Below are 24,172 nucleotides of genomic sequence, written 5' to 3' on the forward strand. Positions count from 1 at the left end.
TTTCTCGTTGCATGTTATTAGAGCATGATGGAGAAGTTTGATAACTCTCCATAAAACACCAAACTCTAATAACCAGAACAGATTGTGCTCAAGGTTCAATGTAACCCCACGTAGAACTTTCTAAAAAGTCTTGGTGTAAAGCCAAATAGAACAAGTTGCAGGTTATGAATTTGTGTCATGAGAGGTGTGGCCTTCCTTTCCAGCCTTTGATGCACCTGAATGTTTGGCATGCTAATCAGGCGATTTATATTGATTTGCAGGCGCCTGGGTTTGTTTATTGTCGGCGTGGCGTTCCTGCCTTTAAAAGAAGAGCGCAATCCTCGGCGGAGGCTCGCGGGTTTGCATCGTGATATATTTACAGCTGTCACTCAGCGACCTCCCGAGACGTGAGCGAGATCGACTCCCGAGACGCGGCGCACTTATCAAGGAGCGAGCCGAGCAAGCCCGTCCCGTTTTTCTTTTTGATTCCTCCCCCGCCGACGCCGGCTGTCAGTCAGCGTTAAAGTCGCGTTCGCCGTATTTACAGGAACAAGTTTGCTTCGCGCCGTCATTAGGGAGCGAAGGCCAATTTGAATTTGCATCAACAAAATTGTAAACATTTTGTCAACAAGTGACTGTTTTAACAGCAATGATCATTTGTTGCTGTGGAAATGTAAAATAGGAACATAAATTGTAATAATTATATTAGAAGTTGTTCGGTTTGTTATTTAAAGTTTTTTTTGTACAAAACTGTATTCTTATCTATGGTCATGTTTTAAGAAAGCTACATTTGACAAAATTAGTGATGCATACAATAATTGTTGTCGAAAGCTTCTTCACTTGTTGAAGTTGTTGATGTATTATCCCTTGCTAAATAGTTGTATAGTTTGTCTCTGGGTATTTTGCACGGTAGATTTACATTTTGCTTATTTTTGTAATCTTACGTTTCACTATACTTTTTTAAAAATGAAATTAGTTTGAAATTAACAATTTAATTTAATTGCATTAGAATGAGGAAACAACAATTGTGTGGTGTGGATCATTTATTGCTGTAGAAACTATTTTAATTAATAGAAGAGCCCAATTTGATTCATTGTAATAGTTTACAAAAGTCTGTCAGAATAAGGAAATGGTGAATTACACTTTGGAAATAGATGGATAAGGGATGAATAATATAAATATCAAATAATGTATTTCTAATACAAAATAAATGAGCATAATTATATACATAAATAACAAGCTCCTTGCAAATTTATGGCTTTCTCATTTTTTGTCAGACAAAAAACAAAACAAAAAGAATAATAGTAAAAAAACGTTTTTGTGACTGCTGAAAATATGAAATTGTTGCTGTCCAATGATTATCAACCCATTTTCTCAACAAATTTTGGACTGAATTTTAGCTGAAAAAAAAGGACAAAAAAAATGTTTCTCCAAGTTTCAGGAAAAAAGTGAAAACTAAAATATCGTGTATATATACATCAATAAAACTATATATATTTGTTGTTTGTTAAATAAAACACTCCTGACATTTATCAGCCTCTGCCTTGTTGTGACTTTCACATTTTTATTCAACAAACATTATTTGCGTTTCGGATAAATGAAAAAAAAAAAAGGTGCATGATTTAAATTTTTTTGGACAGAGACCGATTATGTAGAAATGAAGAAATATTACTACTTTTACTGAAGATAAAACATGCTATCTTCCAAACATTTTTGTTCCTTTCCAGTTTTATATATTTGTTTCGGTTTACAAAAAAAACTGAAAATGTTTTTAAAAATGTGGAGATACATGCTTTTTATTGGACAGAGACAAAAATACACAATAATAGAATACATATTATCATAATAGTAATAAAGTTACAATAAGATATTATAGATCCGCTTGTTGTAAAGTAGTAAATTCATAAATCTTTCAATATATGTAATAACATTAAATAAATATGACATTAAATCACATTAAGTATATGCTCTGTATATAATTAAATCGTACCTATATTTCAAATGAAAAATAGGGCTGTCAACACAGAGTGGCACAAAAAAACTATTGAAAAATCTGTCTCGAAAAATGTGTGCATGTGCGTGTGTGTGTGTGTGTTTTATGTCTTTGTAGTATTCACAGTTTGGAATCTGATTCGGAATGCTTATCAGTCACAATAGCTAACGGGGGACAAACATGTATTTGTGTTTATGGTGTGTTCAACCTTCTCGTTATCCCTTCGTGTAATTAGCCTCATTATGCATCAGGCTTTAGCGGGATAAACCTTATCGCACTCCTTGTTCTCTCTCCCTGCTGGGTGCTCACCATGTAAAATAAAAACACAAAACTGCTGGAATTACGTACCTTTTACACCAGTAAAAACAGCCTCTTTTATCAAATACCAATCGGATCCCACTGTATAAAATACAACCCCAATTCCAATTAAGTTGGGACGTTGTGTTAAACATAAATAAAAACGGAATACAATGATTTGCAAATCATGTTCAACCTATATTTAATTGAATACACTACAAAGACAAGATATTTAATGTTCAAACTCATAAACTTGATTGTTTTAGCAAATAATCATCATCATTAACTTGGAATTTTATGGCTGCAACACGTTCCAAAAAAGCTGGGACAGGTGGCAAAAAAGGCTGAGAAAGTTGAGGAATGCTCATCACCTTTTTGGAACATCCCACAGGTGAACAGGCTAATTGGGAACAGGTGGGTGCCATGATTGGGTAGAAAAGGAGCTTCCCTGAATTGCTCAGTCATTCACAAGCAAAGATGGGGCGAGGGTCACCTCTTTGTGAATAAGTGCGTGAGAAAATAGTCGAACAGTTTAAGGACAATGTTCCTCAATGTACAATTGCAAGGAATTTAGGGATTTCATCATCTACGGTCCATATCATCATAAAATAAATTACTGCATTGAGTGGCAAGGCCGAAAACCAACATTGAATACCCGTGACCTTCGATGCCTCAGGCGTCACTGCATCAAAAACCGACATCAATGTGTAAAGGATATCACCACGTGGGCTCAGGAACACTTCAGAAAACCAAAGTCAGTAAATACAGTTCGGCGCTACATCCGTAAGTGCAACTTGAAACCCTACTATGCAAAGCAAAAGCCATTTATCAACGACACCCAGAAACGCCGCCGGCTTCTCTGGGCCCGATCTCATCCAAGATGGATTGATGCAAAGTGAAAAAGTGTTCTGTGGTCCGACGAGTCCACATTTCAAATAGTTTTTGGAAATTGTGGACATCGTGTCTTCCGGGCCAAAGAGGAAAAGAACCATCCGGACTGTTATGGACTGCCAAAAGCCAGCATCTGTGATGGTATGGGGGCTGTGTTAGTGCCAATGGCATGTGTAACTTACACATCTGGGAAGGCACCATTAATGCTGAAAGGTACATACAGGTTTTGGAGAAACATATGCTGCCATCCAAGCGACATCTTTTTCATGGACGCCCCTGCTTATTTCAGCAAGACAATGCCAAACTACATCCTGTACGTGTTACAACAGTGTGGCTTCGTAGTAAAAGAGTGCGGATACTAGACTGGCCTACCTGCAGTCCAGACCTGTCTCCCATTGAAAATGTGTGATCCATTATGAAGCGTAAAATACGACAGACCCCGGACTGTTGAACAGCTGAAGCTGTACATCAAACAAGAATGGGAAAGAATTCCACCTACAAAGCTTCAACAATTAGTGTCCTCAGTTCCCAAACGTTTATTGAATGTTGTTAAAAGAAAAGGTGATGTAACACAGCGGTAAATATGACCCTGTCCCAGCTTTTTTTTGGAATGTGTTGCAGCCATAAAATTCAAAGTTAATGATTATTTGCTAAAAACAATAAAGTTTATCAGCTTGAACATTAAGTAGCTTGTCTTTGTAGTGTAGTCAATAAATATAGGTTGAACATGATTCGCAAATAATTGTATTCTGTTTTTATTTGTTTAACACAACGTCCCAACGTCATTGGAATTAGGGTTGTACTTTTTGCATGTAGGGGATGAACCAACAAAATTCCAAAAGAGCCGACTTTTTTGACAAGGGGAAAGGAGATGGCTTGCACTGATGACGAAAAAAATCAAGCTCATACATTTTAGTGGTTTTGAAAGTGTGACTTTTTATACCTTGAAATCGGTAAGGAACCTGTGCGATCAGAATGTGATTGGATGAATGAGTGCTGATGGTCTGAGGTGAACACGCGCACAACGAGTTGACAACTGAAAAAAATGGTGTTCAGCTCACCATCTGTGTGTTTTTAAAAAAATCAATCCATCGCTTTTCTTATTTCCTTATTTTTTGGGAGATTAAAAAACGCCACAAGCTGTTCTGTAAATTGAGGCATCCAGCGAAGACGCATTTTGACGGCGTAGTCATCGTTAGCTTGCTAACTGCACGCTAGAGTGGTGAATGGGCCTTGTTATGGAAGCTAAGGACAGCTAACTCACAACTGAGCAGCCTAGCTAAACAAAATGACGTCACTGTGTAATTATATATTGGGGGTGGGAACTTGCGCTAGAAGTATACGCCCCAGCCATGTGACGTCACTGGGCTGTGTTTTAGCCCCGCGGACAAAATCAGGAAAATTCAAACGGCAAAAAAGATGCTTAAGCTATATCTCAACAATTCAGCTCTATATTGTTATGTCTTTGCATATGTTTTCAGCACTCCAAACACATTTAATGTATTTAGAAACAAAACACGGACATCTGTTTAGAGCCTCTTTAAGTAGTTTAATCCCAAAATTGGACAGTGACAATTCACCTTTGCCTTTCACACAAAACCGAACAAAGGCGGATATTACCGTAATGGTTGGCACTTTTTACTTTTGTACTGAAGTAGATTTCAGAATCTGTACAATGAAACAGTTAAATCAGTACTTTTTCCATATTCTAATTGACCAAGTATCTGTACTTCTGCAGAAGTACAGTGTGTCAGTACTTTCGCTGCCTCTGGAGTTTAGGAGGACTCAAAATGGTGGACAGACACAATCAATTAGCATTAGCGTGTAGCTTCAACCCTTTGCAAGTCTTTTGAGTGTGGTTACAAGTGAAAAAAGTAGTGGTCTCACAAGTTTTGTTGTTGTTGTTGTTGTTTTTCACAGTTGCTTTGGACACAGTAAAAAGGTGATGGTAGCTAGGGGCATTTCTCACCGGCGTTGTCGTGGCCGCTTTGTGTTAGCCGTCCGCTAATTCGGCTCACACGTGGGTGACTGCGTGCAGGTGTCGCAGGTGAAGCGTGTCACAAGTCGCCAGGCAGACTTCTCGTCACAGCTTCCCCCCCGTGAGGAAGTGTTGGCAAGTTAGAGGAGAGCTCCATTCAATTAGACACCCGGAGTGTCAAGTAACATCAATATGCTATCAACAAAACAAATATATAGAGTGACATTCAAACCAATACATACAAAAAGATCAAACTTTATTGATCCCTCACCGGGAAGACTTAAAGCAGCACAATGGAAGTACGAGCACATAGAGAGCCATTTTGAATTAAATAGATAAGAACAAGAAAAATGTAATACTTAGAAATACATACAGTATTTAAAAAATAATTTAAGTTAATATTAATTAACTGCGATTGGCTAGCAACCAGTTCAGGGTGTACCCCGCCTCCTGCCTGAAGATAGCTGGGATAGGCTCCAGCACGCCCGCGACCCTTGTGAGGAGAAGCGGCTTGGAAGATGGATGGATGAATATTAATGAATATTTATTTTTCATTATTTATTGTGTCCTCTTTACCCATCACATCCTCAAGGAATAGCTTTGGAACAAAACTGAAAACTACACACAATACAGTATTATATTTCCTAACTATACAGTATTTTGTAGGGATGTCTCTTTTTCACGTCTGATCCGAGACCAATATTGCAGCCTTAATTTTTGGCCGATAGCGATATCGGTCCGATCCTGATATCAGGAATAATCATCCATTCTTTACTTATTTTGTAGCATGGAATGTTGGAAAAGGCTTGATGAAGTGATATTACTCAGGCAGAGAAAAATAATCAGCAGTAGTAGGTGTGAGGAAAAACGGACCCATTTATCTTGAACCAATGGGTTACATAACGTAACTTTAAAAATAATGTACTACAATTGGATAAAATAAAAAATATATTAGGAAATCACAAAATATATATTTTATATATTTAAATTGCAACAGGCGGCACGGTGGCCGACTGGTTAGAGCGTCAGCCTCACAGTTCTGAGGACCCGGGTTCAATCCCCGTCCCCGCCTGTGTGGAGTTTGCATGTTCTCCCCGTGCCTGCGTGGGTTTTCTCCGGGCACTCCGGTTTCCTCCCACATCCCAAAAAACATGCATAAATTGGAGACTCTAAATTGCCCGTAGGTGTGCATGTGAGTGCGAATGGTTGTCTGTTTGTATGTGCCCTGCGATTGGCTGGCAACCAGTTCGGGGTGTACCCCGCCTCCTGCCCGATGACAGCTGGGATAGGCTCCAGCATGCCCGCGACCCCAGTGAGGATAAGCGGCTCAGAAAATGGATGGATGGATGGATAAATTGCAACATAACCACTGATTAAACATAAGCATATTCTACATGTCTATAGATTAAATAAAAAATAAATTAGAAAACTATGATAAATAATCTCAATAAATAACAACAAATGTTCAATTCAGTTATTATTATTTTTTTAATGCCAGTATATGGTGGGTACATCATTTGCTTTCTCCCCATGTGCGGCAATACACTTTTGAACTTGATGCAACTGGGGTTTAGTTTTATTGACAATCGCTGTCCCTGCTGTGGACGTCTTGGCCTCTGAGGGGCAGTATGATACACACAATGAGATACACACTTGGAGTAACAAAGAAAGTAGAAGTCACGATTGAATGTTGTTATTATAACCCGTTTTTCACAGAATTTGAAAATTTGCCAGAAAGTATTGTTATGTTGCCTGTTTCTATGTGTTTATACAGCGCTTGTGTACCAATGTTAATTCTTTCGACAGATATAAGTGCCGCAAGTTCGATGCTAATTTTCGTTAGGTCGTCAATGGTGCGTTTCATTCATTGTGTGTTAGGTTTGAGCTAGCGATTTTTGTGAACAAATACAAAGAAAGAAATGAAGTCTGATTTATTTGAACCTTCAGTAGGTCTAATTCTTTTATGTGTGTTTAGTTTTACAGTGAATTTCAACTGGAGTCTCAATAAACGACTTTAAGCAAGCAACATTTGCTCTTACTGCTTGCTACTGTGTTAGCACCCTTAGCAACATGTTGCGATCACGCGGGCTCTGCACGCCGTCTGAGCGCTGCTTGGTCGAAGTGCTAGAGCGGCGTATGGGATGGACTGCTTGTATAAGAGTGGTAAAATCTGAAATTTTAGATCCAGTCAGATCCGATCTGATCTTTTTTTTTGTTGTTGTTGACATCGGACCGATTTCCGATCTCAAAGATCGGATTAGGACACCCGTAGTGTTTTGTATAAATTTATAATAATTTTTTTTAATTTAAAATGGTTTCTACAGCCTGTGCCCATTACTTATCATGTTCTCAGGGGGACATTTTTTTTATATCAAATATTTATATTTTGAAAATATTTTCAACTGTAAATACACACTATACTGTCTACTGTGAAAAAATATTATTATTATTATTCCCACTCTACTATTTTATTGTATTGTTATAAATTGTATATAATTGCCTCGAATAAAGTGCAATAGATTCTATAATTCTAAAATAAAATAACAATGGTAATTATAATATGTAGATATTGTAGATACTTTCTGTATGTGCCTGATTTGTTCCATTTTAATAATCATGCACAATTCACTCCACATAAAAAAAAGTGTTTAAAAAAAATGTTGATAGCCAATTCCATTTTTTATTTTTCAATACATTGTAAATTACTTTATGCTTGTGGCAGAATTACCAAGATCTCTGACTGTGTGGAGTCTTAAGCACACGCTTTAATCCCCACCCTACATGGTGTATAGGGATAAGTATTTTTTTTATTTAATAGGAGTCAAGATGTCATTTCTTATTTTCTCACATTGACATATGCCGACATGCAAATCCCACGTTTGTGTGGGAAGAATTCGATTTTTAGGTCATGCGGGAATAGTGACCTGCTAGAAATGTACACATTGACTTCAATAAGAGGCCATGTACAGACTGTAAAACTCGTTCTGTGCTTATCCATACAAATATAATCCACACAGGCATCAATGTTGAGGTTGGTGGATACAGAGAGCTCAGAGGGAAGTGGCCACTGAACTTACTGTATGTATGTATGTCTTCTGTTCCTTATGTTTGGTATGCGTGATCATTTATATGCTTGCACTTTCACTGTGTGTACAATAGGTGCATTTATGGCATGTACAGTTTCAAGATTACCACCAGTTTCCTTGACTTAACACATTGATAAATCTAAAATCTATTATGGGAGACAACATAACAGCCTCAAGTGTGCAGAAACTTTGTACAAAAAGAATGGCATTTGAAAATATTTTCGTTTTTGTGTATTTTGGGTCATCTTTGGAAACTTTAGGGTGAAAGAATGACATTTAAGGGTCTTTTGTTTTGTTTTTTGTTTTGTCAAATCTCCAAACGGATCAAATTTGACTTGGGACGGTATGTAAGCGTCACAATGTAATGTTTTCAGTAGCTATATTTCAGAACATCGTGTTTGACTTTGCCGTTCGTCTAACACCATTGTTGCCTTGCCTCTATTAAACTTTTAACACCCGAAAGACGTCCCGAAAAGCTCCCTGTGCTTTTATTAAAAAAAAACACGTGAGTCCGCTTTGGAAGGCCCTCCTCAAAATCTTCCCGATCCGTGACGACCACTTGAACTCTTTGCTCCTCGCGGCTTCTTCTAAAGAGTCGTCAAGTGGTACGGTGGTGAGAAATGCGGAAAAACGTCTAGTGTGTGCTGCTGTTTGTGTAATGTCGCGTTAACCCGCTCAGCTATTCGGGCGTATCTGAAGCGGCCGCCGCTGTTGCCGTGGGCTCGCTCGCTAGGATGGGAGTGTTCAATTTTTTAAAGCTTTTTCCGCTCGCCTGGCTGAGCGGCCCCCACGCTTGTTGCGTCACCCAGAGTAAGTGCTAATCCCGGTCACCCCCCCCACGCCCCTCAACCCGTTGAGGCAGTACGACGACGGTGTCTGTTTTAAGTGATGTTTTGATCGGTGCCAAGGCGAGCGAGCTAACTCCACTCCCGGGACAGGAACACAGGTTTTTTTTTTTTTTTTTTTTTTTTGGGGGGGGGGGGGATAATATTTTCTTTGGGATGACAGCAGCCCGTCCAGGCATTATTTTAGCAACATCCCGCGAAAGGGGTTTGGCAGGCAGTTTAACGCTTCTCTCACTTGAAGACTTGCTAGAAAGCACGTCATCCCCAAAAGAAAAATGTCTGACAGTGTACCAGAGCGTCTCTGTTTGATGGCTTCCGTGGCGGTCATGAAAGATTAATGTGGCGACGAAACACCTGCAGTGAGTTCCTCAACGACAAGTGGGAGAAAAAAAAGAGCAAAGTCCCTGGTTAAAACGCGGCAGCGAGGCTAACCGGATTGAAAGTGTGGCCTGTTTGTTAGTTAATTCCCATCAGGAAGATGTTAATTGATTGTTAAGAAGTCAGTCAATTGACTGGACTCATCTGCGGTAGAAATGAATTCATTGATTGATGGTTAATGATGTCTGGGAGCAAAGTTTCGTGCTGGTTAAAAAAAGAAAAAGCCATGTTAGATTGTCACATCGATATGGTCGGTAGCGTTAGTTGGGAGTAATAATTAGACATGATGATGTAAAAGTCACCTAAAACTTCAAAGGCTCCCCCAATTGATGATGTTTTCCAGTTTGTCACATTGACGCAGTTAGTCGTGTTAGTCAGGTGTAATAATGAAGTCACGTAGAATTAAAACATTCTCAACTGCATACTGTCCTAGTTCTATCATTTTCAGTGTTGCGAGTGACTCGTTTTGGAAACATGATCAGTCGCGTTAGTCATGGGTAGCGATGACTTGTAGTAGTCAGCGAGACTACAAAGATGGTTTGCTGTTCTTGTTTTATCAAGTCAGTGTCACTAGTGGCAACACGTTAATAATAATAATAATGCATTCCACTTATATAGCGCTTTTCAAGGGACTAAAAGACACTTTACAATTGCACAAATTGTTCATTCACACCATAGTCACACCCTAGTGGCGGGAAGCCAATTGTGCAGCCACAGCTGCCCTGGGGGAGTCTGACGGCTGCCATTCTGCAGCGACAGCCCCTCCGACACCTCCAACCATTCAACTACATTAATTCATGGCCAATGTGGATGAAGTGTCTTGCCCAGGGACATGACGACGACGCGCGCTCTGGGGATACGAACTGGCGACCCTCTTGTTGCAGAGCGTATGCTTACTCTCAGCGCCACGCAGCGTGTGTTGAGGAGTAGCATGTTGTCGTCAAGCATCCACGCTCACGCGTTTCATCTTTTAATGTAATCTTCCTCGGACATGTCTCATCTAGTGCACCTCCAGATAGGGCGACTACAAATGATGAGTCTGACCTCCAAAAGTGGAAAAATGACTTAGCATCGCGCTAACTAACAGGAATCATGCATTAAACAGATATCCCATCAGAGGAGCAGATTAACACAACACTGTGCTGGGTGATGTCCCGGAAAACCAGCCGTGAAATTGTTGTTAACTGTCATCAATAAGAAGCACGTACATAACCTGCAGCTTTACACACGCTGTGGTCAGCTCTGCGTGTCATATGAACTTGACAAATATGACAAAACCCTCTTGTCACGGAAGTTTTAAGTTGACACTGAGGGCTGTTCAAAATACGGTATTTCGTCCATTATATTTGGAAATTAGGGCTCGATGATCCATCCATTTTCTGAGCCGCTTCTCCTCACTAGGGTCGCGGGGGTGCTGGAGCCTATCCCAGCTGTCATCGGGCAGGAGGCGGGGTACACCCTGAACTGGTTGCCAGCCAATCGCAGGGCACATACAAACAAACAACCAGTCGCACTCACAGTCACGCCTACGGGCAATTTAGAGTCTCCAATTAATGGGCTCGATGACAGGGCCTCAAAATAAAAACAAAATCTGATTCCCGATTATAATTGATTTCTTTCCCCCATCAATAAAATGACCAAATGCCAAATAAATTAAAGTTTAGATTTTTGATTTTCTTATTGGTTTTTATTTAATGCTAAGCTATGTGGCAAAAAGTCCTATTTCTTTATCACATTTCTCCTCTTTGCCATTATATATATAATATAATGCACACATTTGCCTTTTTTGTTATTTTTGTTTGTCATTGTTTTTTTTCTTGCTAAGCTGCCGCTACGTCCCCAATAAGTCCCATTTCCCGTTCTATGGCCGCCAACTCGTCATTTGTTAGCTTTCTGGCGCCGACAGATGTTTGGCTCGCTAGCGTGCCCAATGCGCATGTTAGAACCCGGCAAGCACAAAACCACGACACGCTGCGATTGTACACGGCGCGATCAAAGCACAGCGGCGTGTATTGTATGTAGCGCGCGGCGTGTTGAATGCGCCGCATGCCTCAGATCATTTTCCTTTTCCTTAGCTCGCCTTTTTTTTTTTTTTGTGAAAGGCGTGAAAGGACAGGTGGGTGTGAGACATCCCGCGTTAAGATATCAAACGTGAGGAGCCGGGTTTTCAGCTGATATTAAAAGATGATTGTGCGTGGGCCCCAGCCAAAAGAATGTAACCCCCCCCCCGTATCAGTCGCTGCCAGCATAAGAAAACAGCAACTGAAAACATGAAGGGAGGAGGAGGAGGAGGACTGGGGAAATTGTGGTCTGTAAATAGTTGGAATAGTTGATGTGATTTGTGGTTAAAATTGCTTCTTGTTCTGGACACTTTTCTATTTATTTATTTAAAAAAATGTTTTTTATAAATACTTCTTTCACAGTTAACACACTGTTTACCTTTTTGTGGAACACTTGAACCGCTACGAAGCATCTTTAACATCATCATCATAGTGAGTGAAGTAGAGCAAGTGGATATGTGGGATGTGTATGGATAAATGTACAATGGATATAAAAAGTATGCACACCCCTGTTTAAATGCCAGGTTGTTGTAATAGCAAAAGATGAGACCAACTGAATCATTAAAAAAAAAAACATTCCACCATTAACATGACTCAATTTGAAAAAGAAAAAACAATCTTTTTGAGAGGGGAAGTAAAAAAACAAAACAAAATATGTCTGCACACCGTCTCATAATGGGGATGTGGCTGTGTTCAGAATTAACAATTACATTCATAGTCATTACATGGGAGTCAGTGTACCATTGAAAGTGCCTCCTATTAACCCCACATAAAGTTCAGATGTTCTAGTAGGCTTTTCTGTATTTATTTTTTATTTATTTTTATTTTTTTGCTTACTTTACATCGCTTTACTTACTTAGTTACAGTTACTTGGTTACAGTTACTTAGCTACCGTCTCGGGATGTGGCTGTGTTAAAAATTAAATAAAAGTTAAATAAAGTTGAAATGTTCCAGTAGGCATTTCCTTACGTTTCTTTGCTTACTTTGCTTTAATTGTTTACATCTAGTGACTCATTTACATTTTCTTAGGTACACATGGAGTAACTCGTGTAGTTACTCTGTTACAGTTACATAGTTACAGTATCAGTTACTTGGTTACAGTTACTTTGTTGCAAACTGGAGCTGTGGCTGTGTTCAGAATCACACTCAAAACTCATTAAATGGGAGTCAGCACATATCTGCCAGCATTTAAAGTGCCTCTGATTAATGCTAAATAAAGTTAAGATGTTCTAGTAGGCTTTTTTTCCTGACATTTCTTTGCTTAATTTACTTTGGATTAGTTACTTCGTTGCAGTTACTTATTTACCATCTTGGAATGTGGCTGTGTTCAAAAAAGGTAAATAAAGTTAAAGTTTTCTGGTAGGCGTTTCCTGACAATTCTTTGCTTACTTAGCTTTGCGTTTGTTACTTGGTTACAGTCACTTAGTTACAGTCACTAACACACATTTACTGAGTTACTTTGTTACAGTGACTTTGTTACAGACTACAGTTAGTTACATTTGCTTGTTGGCATTAGCATAGCAACAGTAGCTTAGCAATAGTAGCGTAATAGTAGAAAAAAGTAAATAACAAGTAACCATAATTCTGCTCCAACCAACATAAACAATGAATAACCCACAAAATAATGCTACACTCTTTTTAGCTCATTTACCAAAGTGCAATCGCTGTTCTAGCTGCTATCCCGTGGTCTTAGAAAGATTAGCCATCTACGATAACTAGGCTAATCTAAACAAGTTGGTTTTAAAAAAACATTTGTTTGTAATGCTACTCATAGCATAAATCTTGTTTTCCTGTTTCCATTGCTTGTTCGCATTAGTTGTTTAGCAACATTAATTTAGCCACAGGAGATGATCAAAAGTTCAATTAAGGATGAGCGATAAATACGATTTTGTTTTTTGAGAAGTGCGTCAGAACACAAACCAACACCAGTGGTTACAGCAACATTGCAGCATTTTCCAGTATGTTTTTATTTCATTATTTCTACTCTTGTTATGTTGCGTGCGCTTTTGTCTCATTTGATATGTGGGCTTTGTAGCAAAAAAATAAATAAATAAAAATAGAGCAACAAAAGGTTTGGCACTTCAAAGTCATTGTGATAGTTTTCTTGTTCCAGGCTTTTGGACACATTAAAAGGTGTCAAGATCACAGGATCACTTTTTGCTTCTATACTCGTCTTCTCCACGTACTCAATAGTTGAAAAAGTTCACCGGGTTTTATGCCTTCCTAATTACTGAGAGTGGGGAGACGTTGAAAGAACAAAAATACACTTACATTGGCATAAAGGATAGCTACAGTTACAGTCATTCACTTTATACAATTTTATTCTCAAAAGATTCCGACTTTTTGTACTTGTAAGATCATAACTTTTTTTTTCTGAAAAATACTTTGTCGTGGGATTACGATTTGATTTTGATGAAAATACACAATTTTATTTTTGTTTTCTTTCTCTGTTTGTTTTCTGACTTTTTATTCTGATAAAATTACTTTAGTCGAAAACAAACCTTTTCTGTACAACTTAATTATTGTAACATTATGATTTTCTCTGCATTTCCCCCCCTCAAATCTATGACTATTGTAGAATCACGACTTCTGAAATGCAAGACTTATGTATAAAATCGAAAATATCAATGTATTCTTTTTTTTTCTGTATTATCTTATTCTCGTAAGATTTTGGCTTTATTCTCATAAGACTTGACCTTTTTCTCAATAATATTAGTTTTTTTTTTCTCAACGATAGACTTCGTTCTTGTCAGATTTTCAGCCTTTTTTTCCTCCCAAAAATAACTTTCGTTTTGTTTTGTTTTTGTTCACCGTCAAATATTCAACTTTATTCCTGAAAGATGTACCCTATACTCTCATATTTTTTTCCTTTCTTTCCTTTGCCCCAAAAGTTTTTTCCTTTCTTTCCTTTGCCCCAAAAGTATTCCTCACATATTCAAATAAATTATTTTGTCTCGTTTTCTCCTAAGATTACAGTGTTCCCTGACTTATCGCGGGGGTTACGTTCCAATAATAACCCGCGATAGGTGAAATCCGCGAAGTAGGAAACTTTTTTACAATTACTATAGTGTTTTAAGGCTGTAAACCTCACCATTAACATTTTCTCACATTTCTCTCGTTTAAACACGACTTTAGAGTCACTCCGCGAGCAATCGAACATTTAAATTTAGCAAGCCAAACGCATTCTGTTCTGTACAGGAGACATTGCACGGAGGAGATGGATTCAAATTGGTCTATCGTACCGTAGCCAATCAGGACACAGAATACAGTGCGGGTTTGTACGCTGTAAAGAAATCCGAGAAGTCTTGAATCCGCGATAGTCGAACCACAAAGTAGCGAGGGTTCACTTTTTTGTCTTAAAAAAATTATTTTCACTCTAAACTGTTTTTTTTTCTTCAATAAAATTACTTACTAGGTTTCAACTTTATTGTTGTAAGACCAAGAAATTTCTCATGAACAGTTTTTTGTTTTTTTGTTGTTAAAATTACTTTTCTTCTCAAAATATACCACTTTTTTTCCCGTAAGGTTACAACTTCGTTCTCGTAACACTAGCAGTTTTTCAAAGCTATACCACTTTTTTTTTTTTTTTTATTCACTAAAATGACTTTTTTCAAAAATATACAACTGTTGATTTGCTTTTCTGTTTGGCTTACCAGAAGCATGTGGAACGCGGGCGACAGTGGCGAGAGCGGTCAGGTGGCCGCCAGGATGGAGACCACACCGTCACCGGGCAGCGCCAGCATCTCCGTGTCGCAGCAGCAGGCGCCCAAGAAGTTTGCCCCGGTGGTGGCGCCCAAGCCCAAGTTCAACCCGTACAAGCACGCCACTGATCCGGGTCTACCGGACCCTGCGGGTAAATACGATGTAACCTGGAAATTTGGAAAAAAATTTGCCTCTCTGACACCAGTTTCAGAGATTGACAGGAAATTGGGTGGTCATGTCTTTCCTAACAGGATGCACGAAAAAGTCTCAAGGACCCATGCCTGAATTTGAACAGGACGCTGACCATTTTGGTCTGGTCCAGCCATTTTGGGGTGAATTCCAGAGCTTGAAAGTTGGAAAGAAATTGCCCCAAACGTCTGCTTCGCTGATCGACACAAAATTTGGTGGACATGTTAAAGCAGGACGTGAAAAAGTCTCAAGGACCCATGCCTGAAATTCAACAGGAAGTCAGTCATTTTGGGTAAAAGTTTGATGATTCGCTGTGAAAAAAGAGGGCAATGAATACTCATTTCTACTCGTAGCTTCAATTGACTCATCTAGTACTCCACCTAGTCCACTTGGATAACACAGGAGCCTCTTCACCTGCTATGACATTGATGCTCATGCAAATGCGGGACTCACACGGTAGCACAATCGGGTTAGCGAGACTAATGTGGAAAAACAGGACTTAGTACAATATTAGTCCCAGTGACACAGGCAGATCCATAAAGGACACCCCGGATGGTGATAAGCAATTACGAGCACTCGCCGCTTAAAGCAGCCTATTAGGATTCCTTGTTGAGCGAGCAGCCTCTTGAACCTAATTGCTCAATAAAGAGAGAGGAAGCGTCGCGATTAAGGAGCTCTTCCCACTGCTTCGTCTCTCAATTAGCGCTCGCAGCTTCAAAGCCCACTGACGTCAAAATGGACGCCGCAGCATGCTCGGCACAGATGGGGGGGAAAAGTCATAAACGCATGACGTCTTGTTCCAGTGTGCCTCATTGATGAGTGACAGCAACAAATGTAAACGTCACAAAAATATTATTAAATTAAAAACGTAGAATTTGTTTTCATTACATTTAAGAAAAGATTATACATTTTTTTAAACATAATGTTGCTTAGGTTTTGTTTGTTTTATGGATGTTACAAAAAAAAATAAAAACAAATCTGGCCAGTGATAATATGTTAAAAAGAAGTGCGAAAGTAATAAATATATAAAATGAGTAAATAAAAAAAGAAAGATTTCGCAATACGTAGTCATTCATGGGTAGCCATTATGTGTGTGAAAAAAGGTGCAAAAATAATAAATATAAAATAAAGCAATATAATAAAAGTAAAATATAATAAGAAATACAGTAAGCCATGTAAACTAAATACAACAAACTGAAAGTGAAAATGAAAACTCCCAATGTGTAAAACAATTTATGGAATCTAGTAAATAGATTTAATACATCTATAAAATGGGGGGGGGGGGGGGGGGGGGGGAAAGTGAAAATACATATTACCGAAAAGTGAAAATAAAGGTTATAACACAAAATTGGAAGATAACATGCTTTTTCATATACAGCCACGATAAGGAAAAAAATAATTCATCTGTTTCTGTATCGTATAATATTATACGAAGTAAGTGTTTAAGTGAAAATGAAAACTACACATTTTGACACACTCAGTTTGGAGATACATGCTTTTAGTTGGACATCAAAAATTAGGCAGTGAGCCAATATACTGCATTATATAATTATTAATTAACACAATATAATTATGTGTAGTATAATTATTTATGAACAACAACTACACAGATGTTTTATACATCAAAGCCTGTCGTAGCGATCCTCTGTGGGTGGGCAACATAGACAAGTGCTGAAAAACTGTTTTATTACGCCTTTTGGTATACATATTTTCAATATTTCCATAAAACAGTGTCTTTATCCTGCGCATGGAAGAGCAGCTGATCTACATGGCATCAATCTGTAACGACACGTTAAACCCTCAAATCTGTTGTAAGTCATCTTGAGTCGTTGTCTGGCTCTCGCTTCCCTTCCCGCTGGGAATCGGCACAACTTCACCCGAAAAAAGATTTGGAGGCGGCGGACCCCGCTAATGGCCTCAGTGAAGCCCCCTCCCTTTAGAAGCGGTCCAATGTGAGACAAAGGCGGCAGCGAGGCGCGGTGCCAAATTGACTTCTTGAATTCTTAATTTCTATGCTAATCCTCATTTTTTACATCAGACGATTGATAAAAAAATAAATAGGAGGGATTAATGAAGACGTCTTATCTTTTTGACAAGCGTCTGCAGACGCTTACATGTGCTGTCACTTTTCATAGTAGTGTCTGTGTGCTAACATTAATATGCTCTATAAGATACCCTAAAAACATAGAAACATACATTCACTCATATAGTGGCGTCGATTTACTCAACTGCATAGAGAATGTGTGACAAGCACACAAAAAAGCCTGAAAAAGAAACACAGTGCTACAAAAATGCCACCAAAAGGAGGATGGAGTGAATGTGCGATAAGGTGACTGCAGCGTGCTACACAAAAGGAAAGCCTGAAGAAGAAGAAGCTCGAGTGACAGTATGGATAAGTAAAAAAAAAAAAAAAGAAGAAGACTAAGTCAAAGCTCTGACAGCGATGCGCTCAACAACACAAAAGCTGAAAAAGAATCACACGCATTAAATGCCTGCATGGAAAAAGAATCACCGCAAAATCACACAATATGAATATGAATAATCCGTGGTATAAACACAATAAAAAAAAAATTGTGATGTAGTGAAACTGCAAAAATGTCACCGTGATATAGCGAGGGACAACTGTATATTGATATTTTCATGTGTGGGTCATTGGGTTAACTCTGTTGCTTAAGAAAAATATTTTGGGATATGGCGCATTATCGGGATGTAAAATTATAATTTTGCGTAAAAGCAGCACCGTCTCGTTTCTTTGTCACCCCTCGCATGGCGACGGTGTTGCAGGAAGTGGCAACACTCCCTCTATAGATGCCCCTTAAAAAATAGTGTGTCAAAAGGGTTTAAACCTGGCAATCCTCTGGGATTTAAAAAAACAAACAAACAAAAACAGGAAAAGAAGAGCAAATATATTTTTATTTTAAAGCCCATAAGACAGACAAAATGTTCCAGGCTGTGAGAATCAGCAGCCACTTGTTTCTTTTTAATTTTTTTTGTCATTTTTTGGCGTGCACGTCATCATACTTAAGGGATCTGTTTTATTCCTGAGTTGCAAAAGCCAAAAAAGAAAGAAAAGAAAGAAAAGCTAAGTGAGGAGGAGAGCTCTTAATTAGCGAGATACGTACAGAAGAAGAAGAGTGATTTATGACATTTCAGTCCTTTCATAAGTAGACAAAGCAGGAGGATTTTGGGGTTCTTTGGGAGATGTGAAAAAGCAAGAAAACCCTGAAAAAAAGAGAATTCCCTCCGGCTGAGAAATTGAGATGGGGAACAATGGGCGGTTTATTTTATTGTAGCAGGTTAAAAAAAAAAAAAAAAAAAAAAAAAGAAGAAACAAACGCTGGCAGCAAAGGTGAACGCTTTTCAAAGCGCAGCCAGACTCCTTATCGGAATATATGAGACAGGTTGAAACAAATGACGGCTGTGAAATGTGCGCTATGCGTGTCGGTTGTGTGCTTGTGTGTGTGCACGTGTATGTGTGAGGGAAAGAGTGTGTGTGAGTGCGTGTGTGTGTGTGTGTGCATGTGTGTGGAGAGAGACTTTGTCACAACATGAAACAGACCGCCGTCATGCCGGGAAGGTGCAGTGAAATTAGACATTTAAACTGTTGGTAAAATGTTTACCAAATGAAAGGCTTTAATGGGGAGTTATTAGAACTTCCAGTTTCATTCCAAGTCATCACAGTTCGCCGCAATTATGAAGTCCGAAAATGTTTTGCAATTTAGCGTCACCCATCTGTGTAGTATACTCAATTCAAATTTGGTAGCAATTGGACAAGTTCGTTGTTGGAGGACCCCTGGAAATGGCCAAAATTAAAAGCAAAATGGCAAACTTCCTATTTTATTCGGGCATGGCTTTTTAAGACTTTTTCGTGGGTCTACTCGTGGTAGATATTCCAACTAAATTTTATGTTGCTAAGTGAAACGGGCTTCAGGGGCTGGATTTTCAAAATTGTGACATCAAGTTTCTCATTTTTTTTAGTGACCCCTGAAAATGAGCCAAAACGGCAGCTTTAAATCAAAACGGCAAATTTGCTGCGTTTTCTTCGGCAATCGCTTGTTGAGACATTTTTGTGAAGCTACACATTAAAGACATACCGACCAAATTTCATTCCGTTAAGTTAAACTGGCTTCAAATGCTGAATTTTCAAAATTTGTGGCAATAGTTTCCTATTATTTTGTGACCCCTGGAAATGAGCCTTAAATGGCCGCGTCAAACCAAAATGGCAAACTTCCTGTAATTTTTTGAGACCTTTTTTGTACGGCTACTAAAAAACGACATGCCGACCAATTTTCATGTGAAGTGAAACTGGCTTCGGGGGGCGAACTTTGCAAAGTTGTTCAGTTATTACAAATTTCCTTCCGGTAGACTCTGACAAGTGCTCGCTCAACAATGTTAAGTTCCGAGGAAGCCTTAATCCTCCTCTTTGTATAGTTTTAAACTCTACTTTTCACGTACGGTGAACCGGTTGTCATCAGACAGCATCTCTGGGCATAAAAAGTGCAGCAACAAGGCAAGGAAATATCAAGAGCTTGCACTGACACACACACAAAAAGTACGTCTTGATGTGTTAGCCGTCGGGCGAGAATGAGCGGTCTCCACGGGGGCGCCGAGACCGCTCGCTGGTTGACTTCCTGTCAGTCCTCCCGACGAGGCGCGCCAGGGACTTCAACCAAACAGTCCCTTGTCAACTTCGCCTCGGAGAAAGAAGGAAACGCGCGTATGCAAACGCTTAACGATACTAAGCGAATCCACAATTAGTAAGTTTACTGGGAATTTTAAAGTTTTATCAGAAAAAGAGCATGTCAGATGTTTTTTTTTTTTTGTTTTTTTTTTTTTAAACTTTTTTTATTGCAAGCGTTTTTATCAACTGCTGATCAGCGCTGCGACATCATGAGATGGCACGGCCACTTCCTGTCAACAAATCCGTTTAGCTTGGGGAATTAGGGGTTGCGCTAATTGAAAAAAATGACCTTGTGATGGCTCATATTCTTTGTCACATGCACGTTTGTGAACAATAATCTGTTTTGGGATTTGTGAAAGGGTTTTTTGTTAAACAAATTTTGGAAGAAAAAAATAATGGGACTTAAAGTTGCCTATTTTTGAAAAAAAGTCATAAAAGTCATAAAAGTCACAATCTAAAAATATAAAATATTTTTAAAGAAAAAAGTCACGAGTGTGAAATGTTATGAGAGTGAAGTCCTTTTTTTAAATCATAATCTTTACAAGAACAATGACGTGTTTTGTCAGGATGAAAAAAATGTTTATCTTACGAGAATATTGTCATATTTTATTCAAGAAAATAAGTTATACTCTTTCCCAACAAACTGTTTATTTTGTCTGGACGAAAAGTCATCATTTTATGTGAATAATGTTGTATTTGACAAGTATAATTGTTATAATATTTTAGACATAATATTGTGACTATAAAAAAGAGAAAATGTTATAATATTACATGAACAGTGTTTTTTTTGTTTTTGTTTTTTCCCAGGAAATAAATAAATGAGAAAATGGGAATAAAGTCACATTTTTTGCAAAATAATTGTAATATTTTCAAGGACAAGATTTTGTCATGGTAAACAGTTGAGATTGCAGTCATATTTTTTCCAAATAGTCATATTTACAAGAACAAAGATGTACTGTATTTTGTCAGGATGAAGAGGTGTCTTAGGAGAAAAACATGGTTTTTAAGGGGATAAAAAGTCATATTACAAAGTAATATTTTTTTCAAGAAAAAAAATAGATCTCATCTTTACAAGAACAAAGATGTATTTTGTCCAGATAAAAAGTCTTAATGTTACCCGAAAGTTGTATTTTTCCCAGAAAAAAGTTATCTATACAAGACCAAAGATATATTTTGTCAAGATAAAAAAAGTCCCAACATTTAGAGAATAAAATTGTATTTTTCCCCAGATAAAGTCGGAATTTTAATAAGAACAAGGATGCAATTTGTTAGGATAAAATGCTTCAATCTTACGAGAACAATCTCCCCAACCAAGAAAAAAAGTCATCTTTACAAGAGCAAAGACGTATGTTGTCCGGATAAAAATTCATAATATTACGAAAAAAAATCGTTTATGTACGAAAATGAACAAACACCAAACCAACGAAGTAGCTTACGAACAAAACAAGTCACGAACAAACTAAGTAACAAACGAAATGGTTTACGAAAAAAAGTAGGTACCTAAAAAACTACGGTAACTATAAATGCTGCTTTAGCCACGAACTGCAAACCAAACCGTAATAATGCAGCAAATGAATGCCAAAGTTTTGGGTTAAAAGTTCCAAAAGACAAACGATCATGTCAGTGTCACATGCTTCTTATGTAAAAGAACAAGGAGACTGCTGGTGTGATGCTCTGAATTCCCACGACGTCGTTAGCGCACAAGACGTCAGGACATGTGTCCAATTAGAACCGCGCCAAATTATCTGCCTGCTAAATTAATTTGCCAGTCTCGGATAAGCGACACCGACAACATCAATTAAGAAGTAATGAAGTTTGTCAAAATCTCTGAATTGGCACCAGTTCCTGTTCATGTCCGCCTCATGCACGATGATCCCGACGTCTTAAGTCGTGGTTTAATTTGGCCACCGAACTCCTTATCCCGTCTGAAACGTGGCCTCGCTGCAATCCTTTTGGATTAGCGCCGATTTAAGGAGTGCAAATTTGGCTCGTTTCCCTCGTCCCACAGAAACACATTTTATATTCCTAATCTTAAAAAAAAAAATCAACAACTTTACATCCAGATTATCACTCTTCTTTTTCGTTAGGCAAATTGCTGCAATTATGCGTGTCAATCCGGTGAAGCCTGCTAACACTTTCAATCACTTGAAGAACATATGAGACTACAGACTTACTGTAGGACCTCTTTTTTTCTTTTTTGGACTGTGTGTGCTATTTTATATTTGTTGTTTTTATTTCTATTCTGCAAGGTGGTGGTTATCGTGAAATAGTGGCAAGAAAAAAATATCAAAATAGTTTCATGACGCTTATATTTAGGGCTGCAGCTGTTTTGTAATCATTCATTCTACCAATTATTCCATGGATTGATCAAATAATCGGATAAAACAATTATTTTGCATTGAAATTTATTGCAATATTAATCTTTATCCAGTTATAGTTTGTTGTTTTCGACTCACAGTGGTCTTATAATGTTGTTAACCAACTGAGCTGAAGGTTGACATCAGATGATAAGCCAAAACGGGTTAGTGGCATGTCGCATGTCTGATGTTTTGACACTCCTCACAATTTTAGCCTTGCATTTTTTGGGGGAGGCCTCCAAATGCGACTCAATCGGAGTCTGTGTCTCCCTGTGTAAAATCCCAATCACAATGAAGCAGTACTCAAGTGGTGAACCATTTTTTGCAGTGCATTATTTGCTTTAGTAAGTAATTGACCTTTAATGGGGAACATGGGGAGAGGGGGAGGGGGAGGGGATCATGCGGACGTTGAATGTTTTTGGTCAAAGATTTTAATCAATAATGTCCGCATTTTTTCAATGCATAAGGACGCGTTCCACTTTATTTACTCATTTGTCAGAATTGTTTTTCCATTGAATCTCGTTGTTGGCATAACGGCGGCTGAGGGACAAATAAACAGCTTGACGCAAACACACTTGACTTTTCTTTTTTGTCTTCCTGCCAAACTGCACATGGCACGCTCAAAAGGAGGGCAAAATAAACATCAGCTGCTTCCTCTCAGCACTCACTTTCTTAATACCCATGACTCAAAAAAAAAAAAAAGCGCTCGTAAATTTTTTGCCCACGAAACAAAGCAAAACACTCAACCGAGTGATAGCTCTTAAATTGAAAAATTTGTAAGTTGGGGCACTCGTAAGTCAAATTACCACTGTACTTTTCCCCCAAACATTGTTTGCTGAAATATTTGGTCGAGGAATACATTTTCATTGGCACAGTTAATCCTTTGAAAGTCGCTAAAATAAAGTCTAACCATGCAATTGTCTGTTTTATTTTGCTTTCCCTTCCTAGCCGACTACCCTCCTCCGCCGCTGCCCGCCGCCGATCCGATCCGCCTGCCGTCGTCGTCAGCCGCTTCCTTCCTACCGCCTCCGCCCGCCAACTCATACGACTATCAGGTGAGAGCATCGCTTGCCAGTTTGTTTGTTTTTTTCTTTCCTCTCCTGTCCGAAGTGTCGGCGAGGAGTAGCAGAGCGCCGCAAGCGTGCCGCGATCCTGAGTTCACGCGCCGAGGTCCGGCCGAGTGTGCGGCCATTTCGTCCGCGCTGACTCGCAGCCAAGTGCCGATACTCTGCAGCTCGGCTCCACGCCCGCAGCCATGAGAATGAACTCCAGGACCCCCCACCCCGCGCACGCACACGCACGCTCACACACACACACACACACACACAGACAGACACATGCGGGCAAACAAACTTTCTCAGTCGTTAAGATTGAAGGCTGACACCTGTTGGTGAAACCTGGTCATGCCTGCCTTGCTGGGGAAACTTGTTGACAAACAATGAGAGCACAAAAATTGCCAAAACGAGAGATGACAATATCTTTTGGAACCTGAGAGTAAACAAGGAATAAAAAGAGTGCAAAAAGGAATAACAAAAGATGGCAGCAACATCTGTTGGCAACACTAGGGATAAACAAGGCAAAAAGAGAGCGCAAAAAGCAATAACAAGAAGATGAAAAATAACACCAGACTGAACCTTGGGACAAACAAGGAGAAAAGAGAACGCAAAAAGCAAGCACAAAAGACAACAACACCACCGGTTTGGCAACCCATGGACTAGAAAGGAGAAAAGAGAATC

At 38.8% G+C, this 24,172-nt stretch overlaps 1 protein-coding gene across 9 annotated transcripts in view; it reads left to right on the plus strand.

Annotated features, from left to right (window-relative positions):
• lpp (LIM domain containing preferred translocation partner in lipoma) overlaps positions 1 to 24,172 on the plus strand; it is a 140,588-nt gene that overhangs the window by 38,502 nt on the left and 77,914 nt on the right. For 5 of the 9 annotated variants that reach the window (XM_061683397.1, XM_061683402.1, XM_061683399.1 and 2 more), the window contains 2 exons: positions 15,167 to 15,360; positions 23,385 to 23,491. In XM_061683397.1, coding sequence (XP_061539381.1) covers positions 15,168 to 15,360; positions 23,385 to 23,491 — 300 coding nt within the window. In that variant the 5' untranslated portion in view covers position 15,167. Of the gene's footprint in view, positions 1 to 15,163; positions 15,361 to 23,384; positions 23,492 to 24,172 lie in introns of all 9 variants that reach the window. The other 4 variants (XM_061683396.1, XM_061683394.1, XM_061683398.1 and 1 more) reach the window with 1 other exon arrangement.

The sequence above is a fragment of the Phycodurus eques genome, chromosome 8 (genome assembly GCF_024500275.1).
Source record: "Phycodurus eques isolate BA_2022a chromosome 8, UOR_Pequ_1.1, whole genome shotgun sequence".
In the NCBI taxonomy this organism is placed as follows: Eukaryota; Metazoa; Chordata; class Actinopteri; order Syngnathiformes; family Syngnathidae; genus Phycodurus; species Phycodurus eques.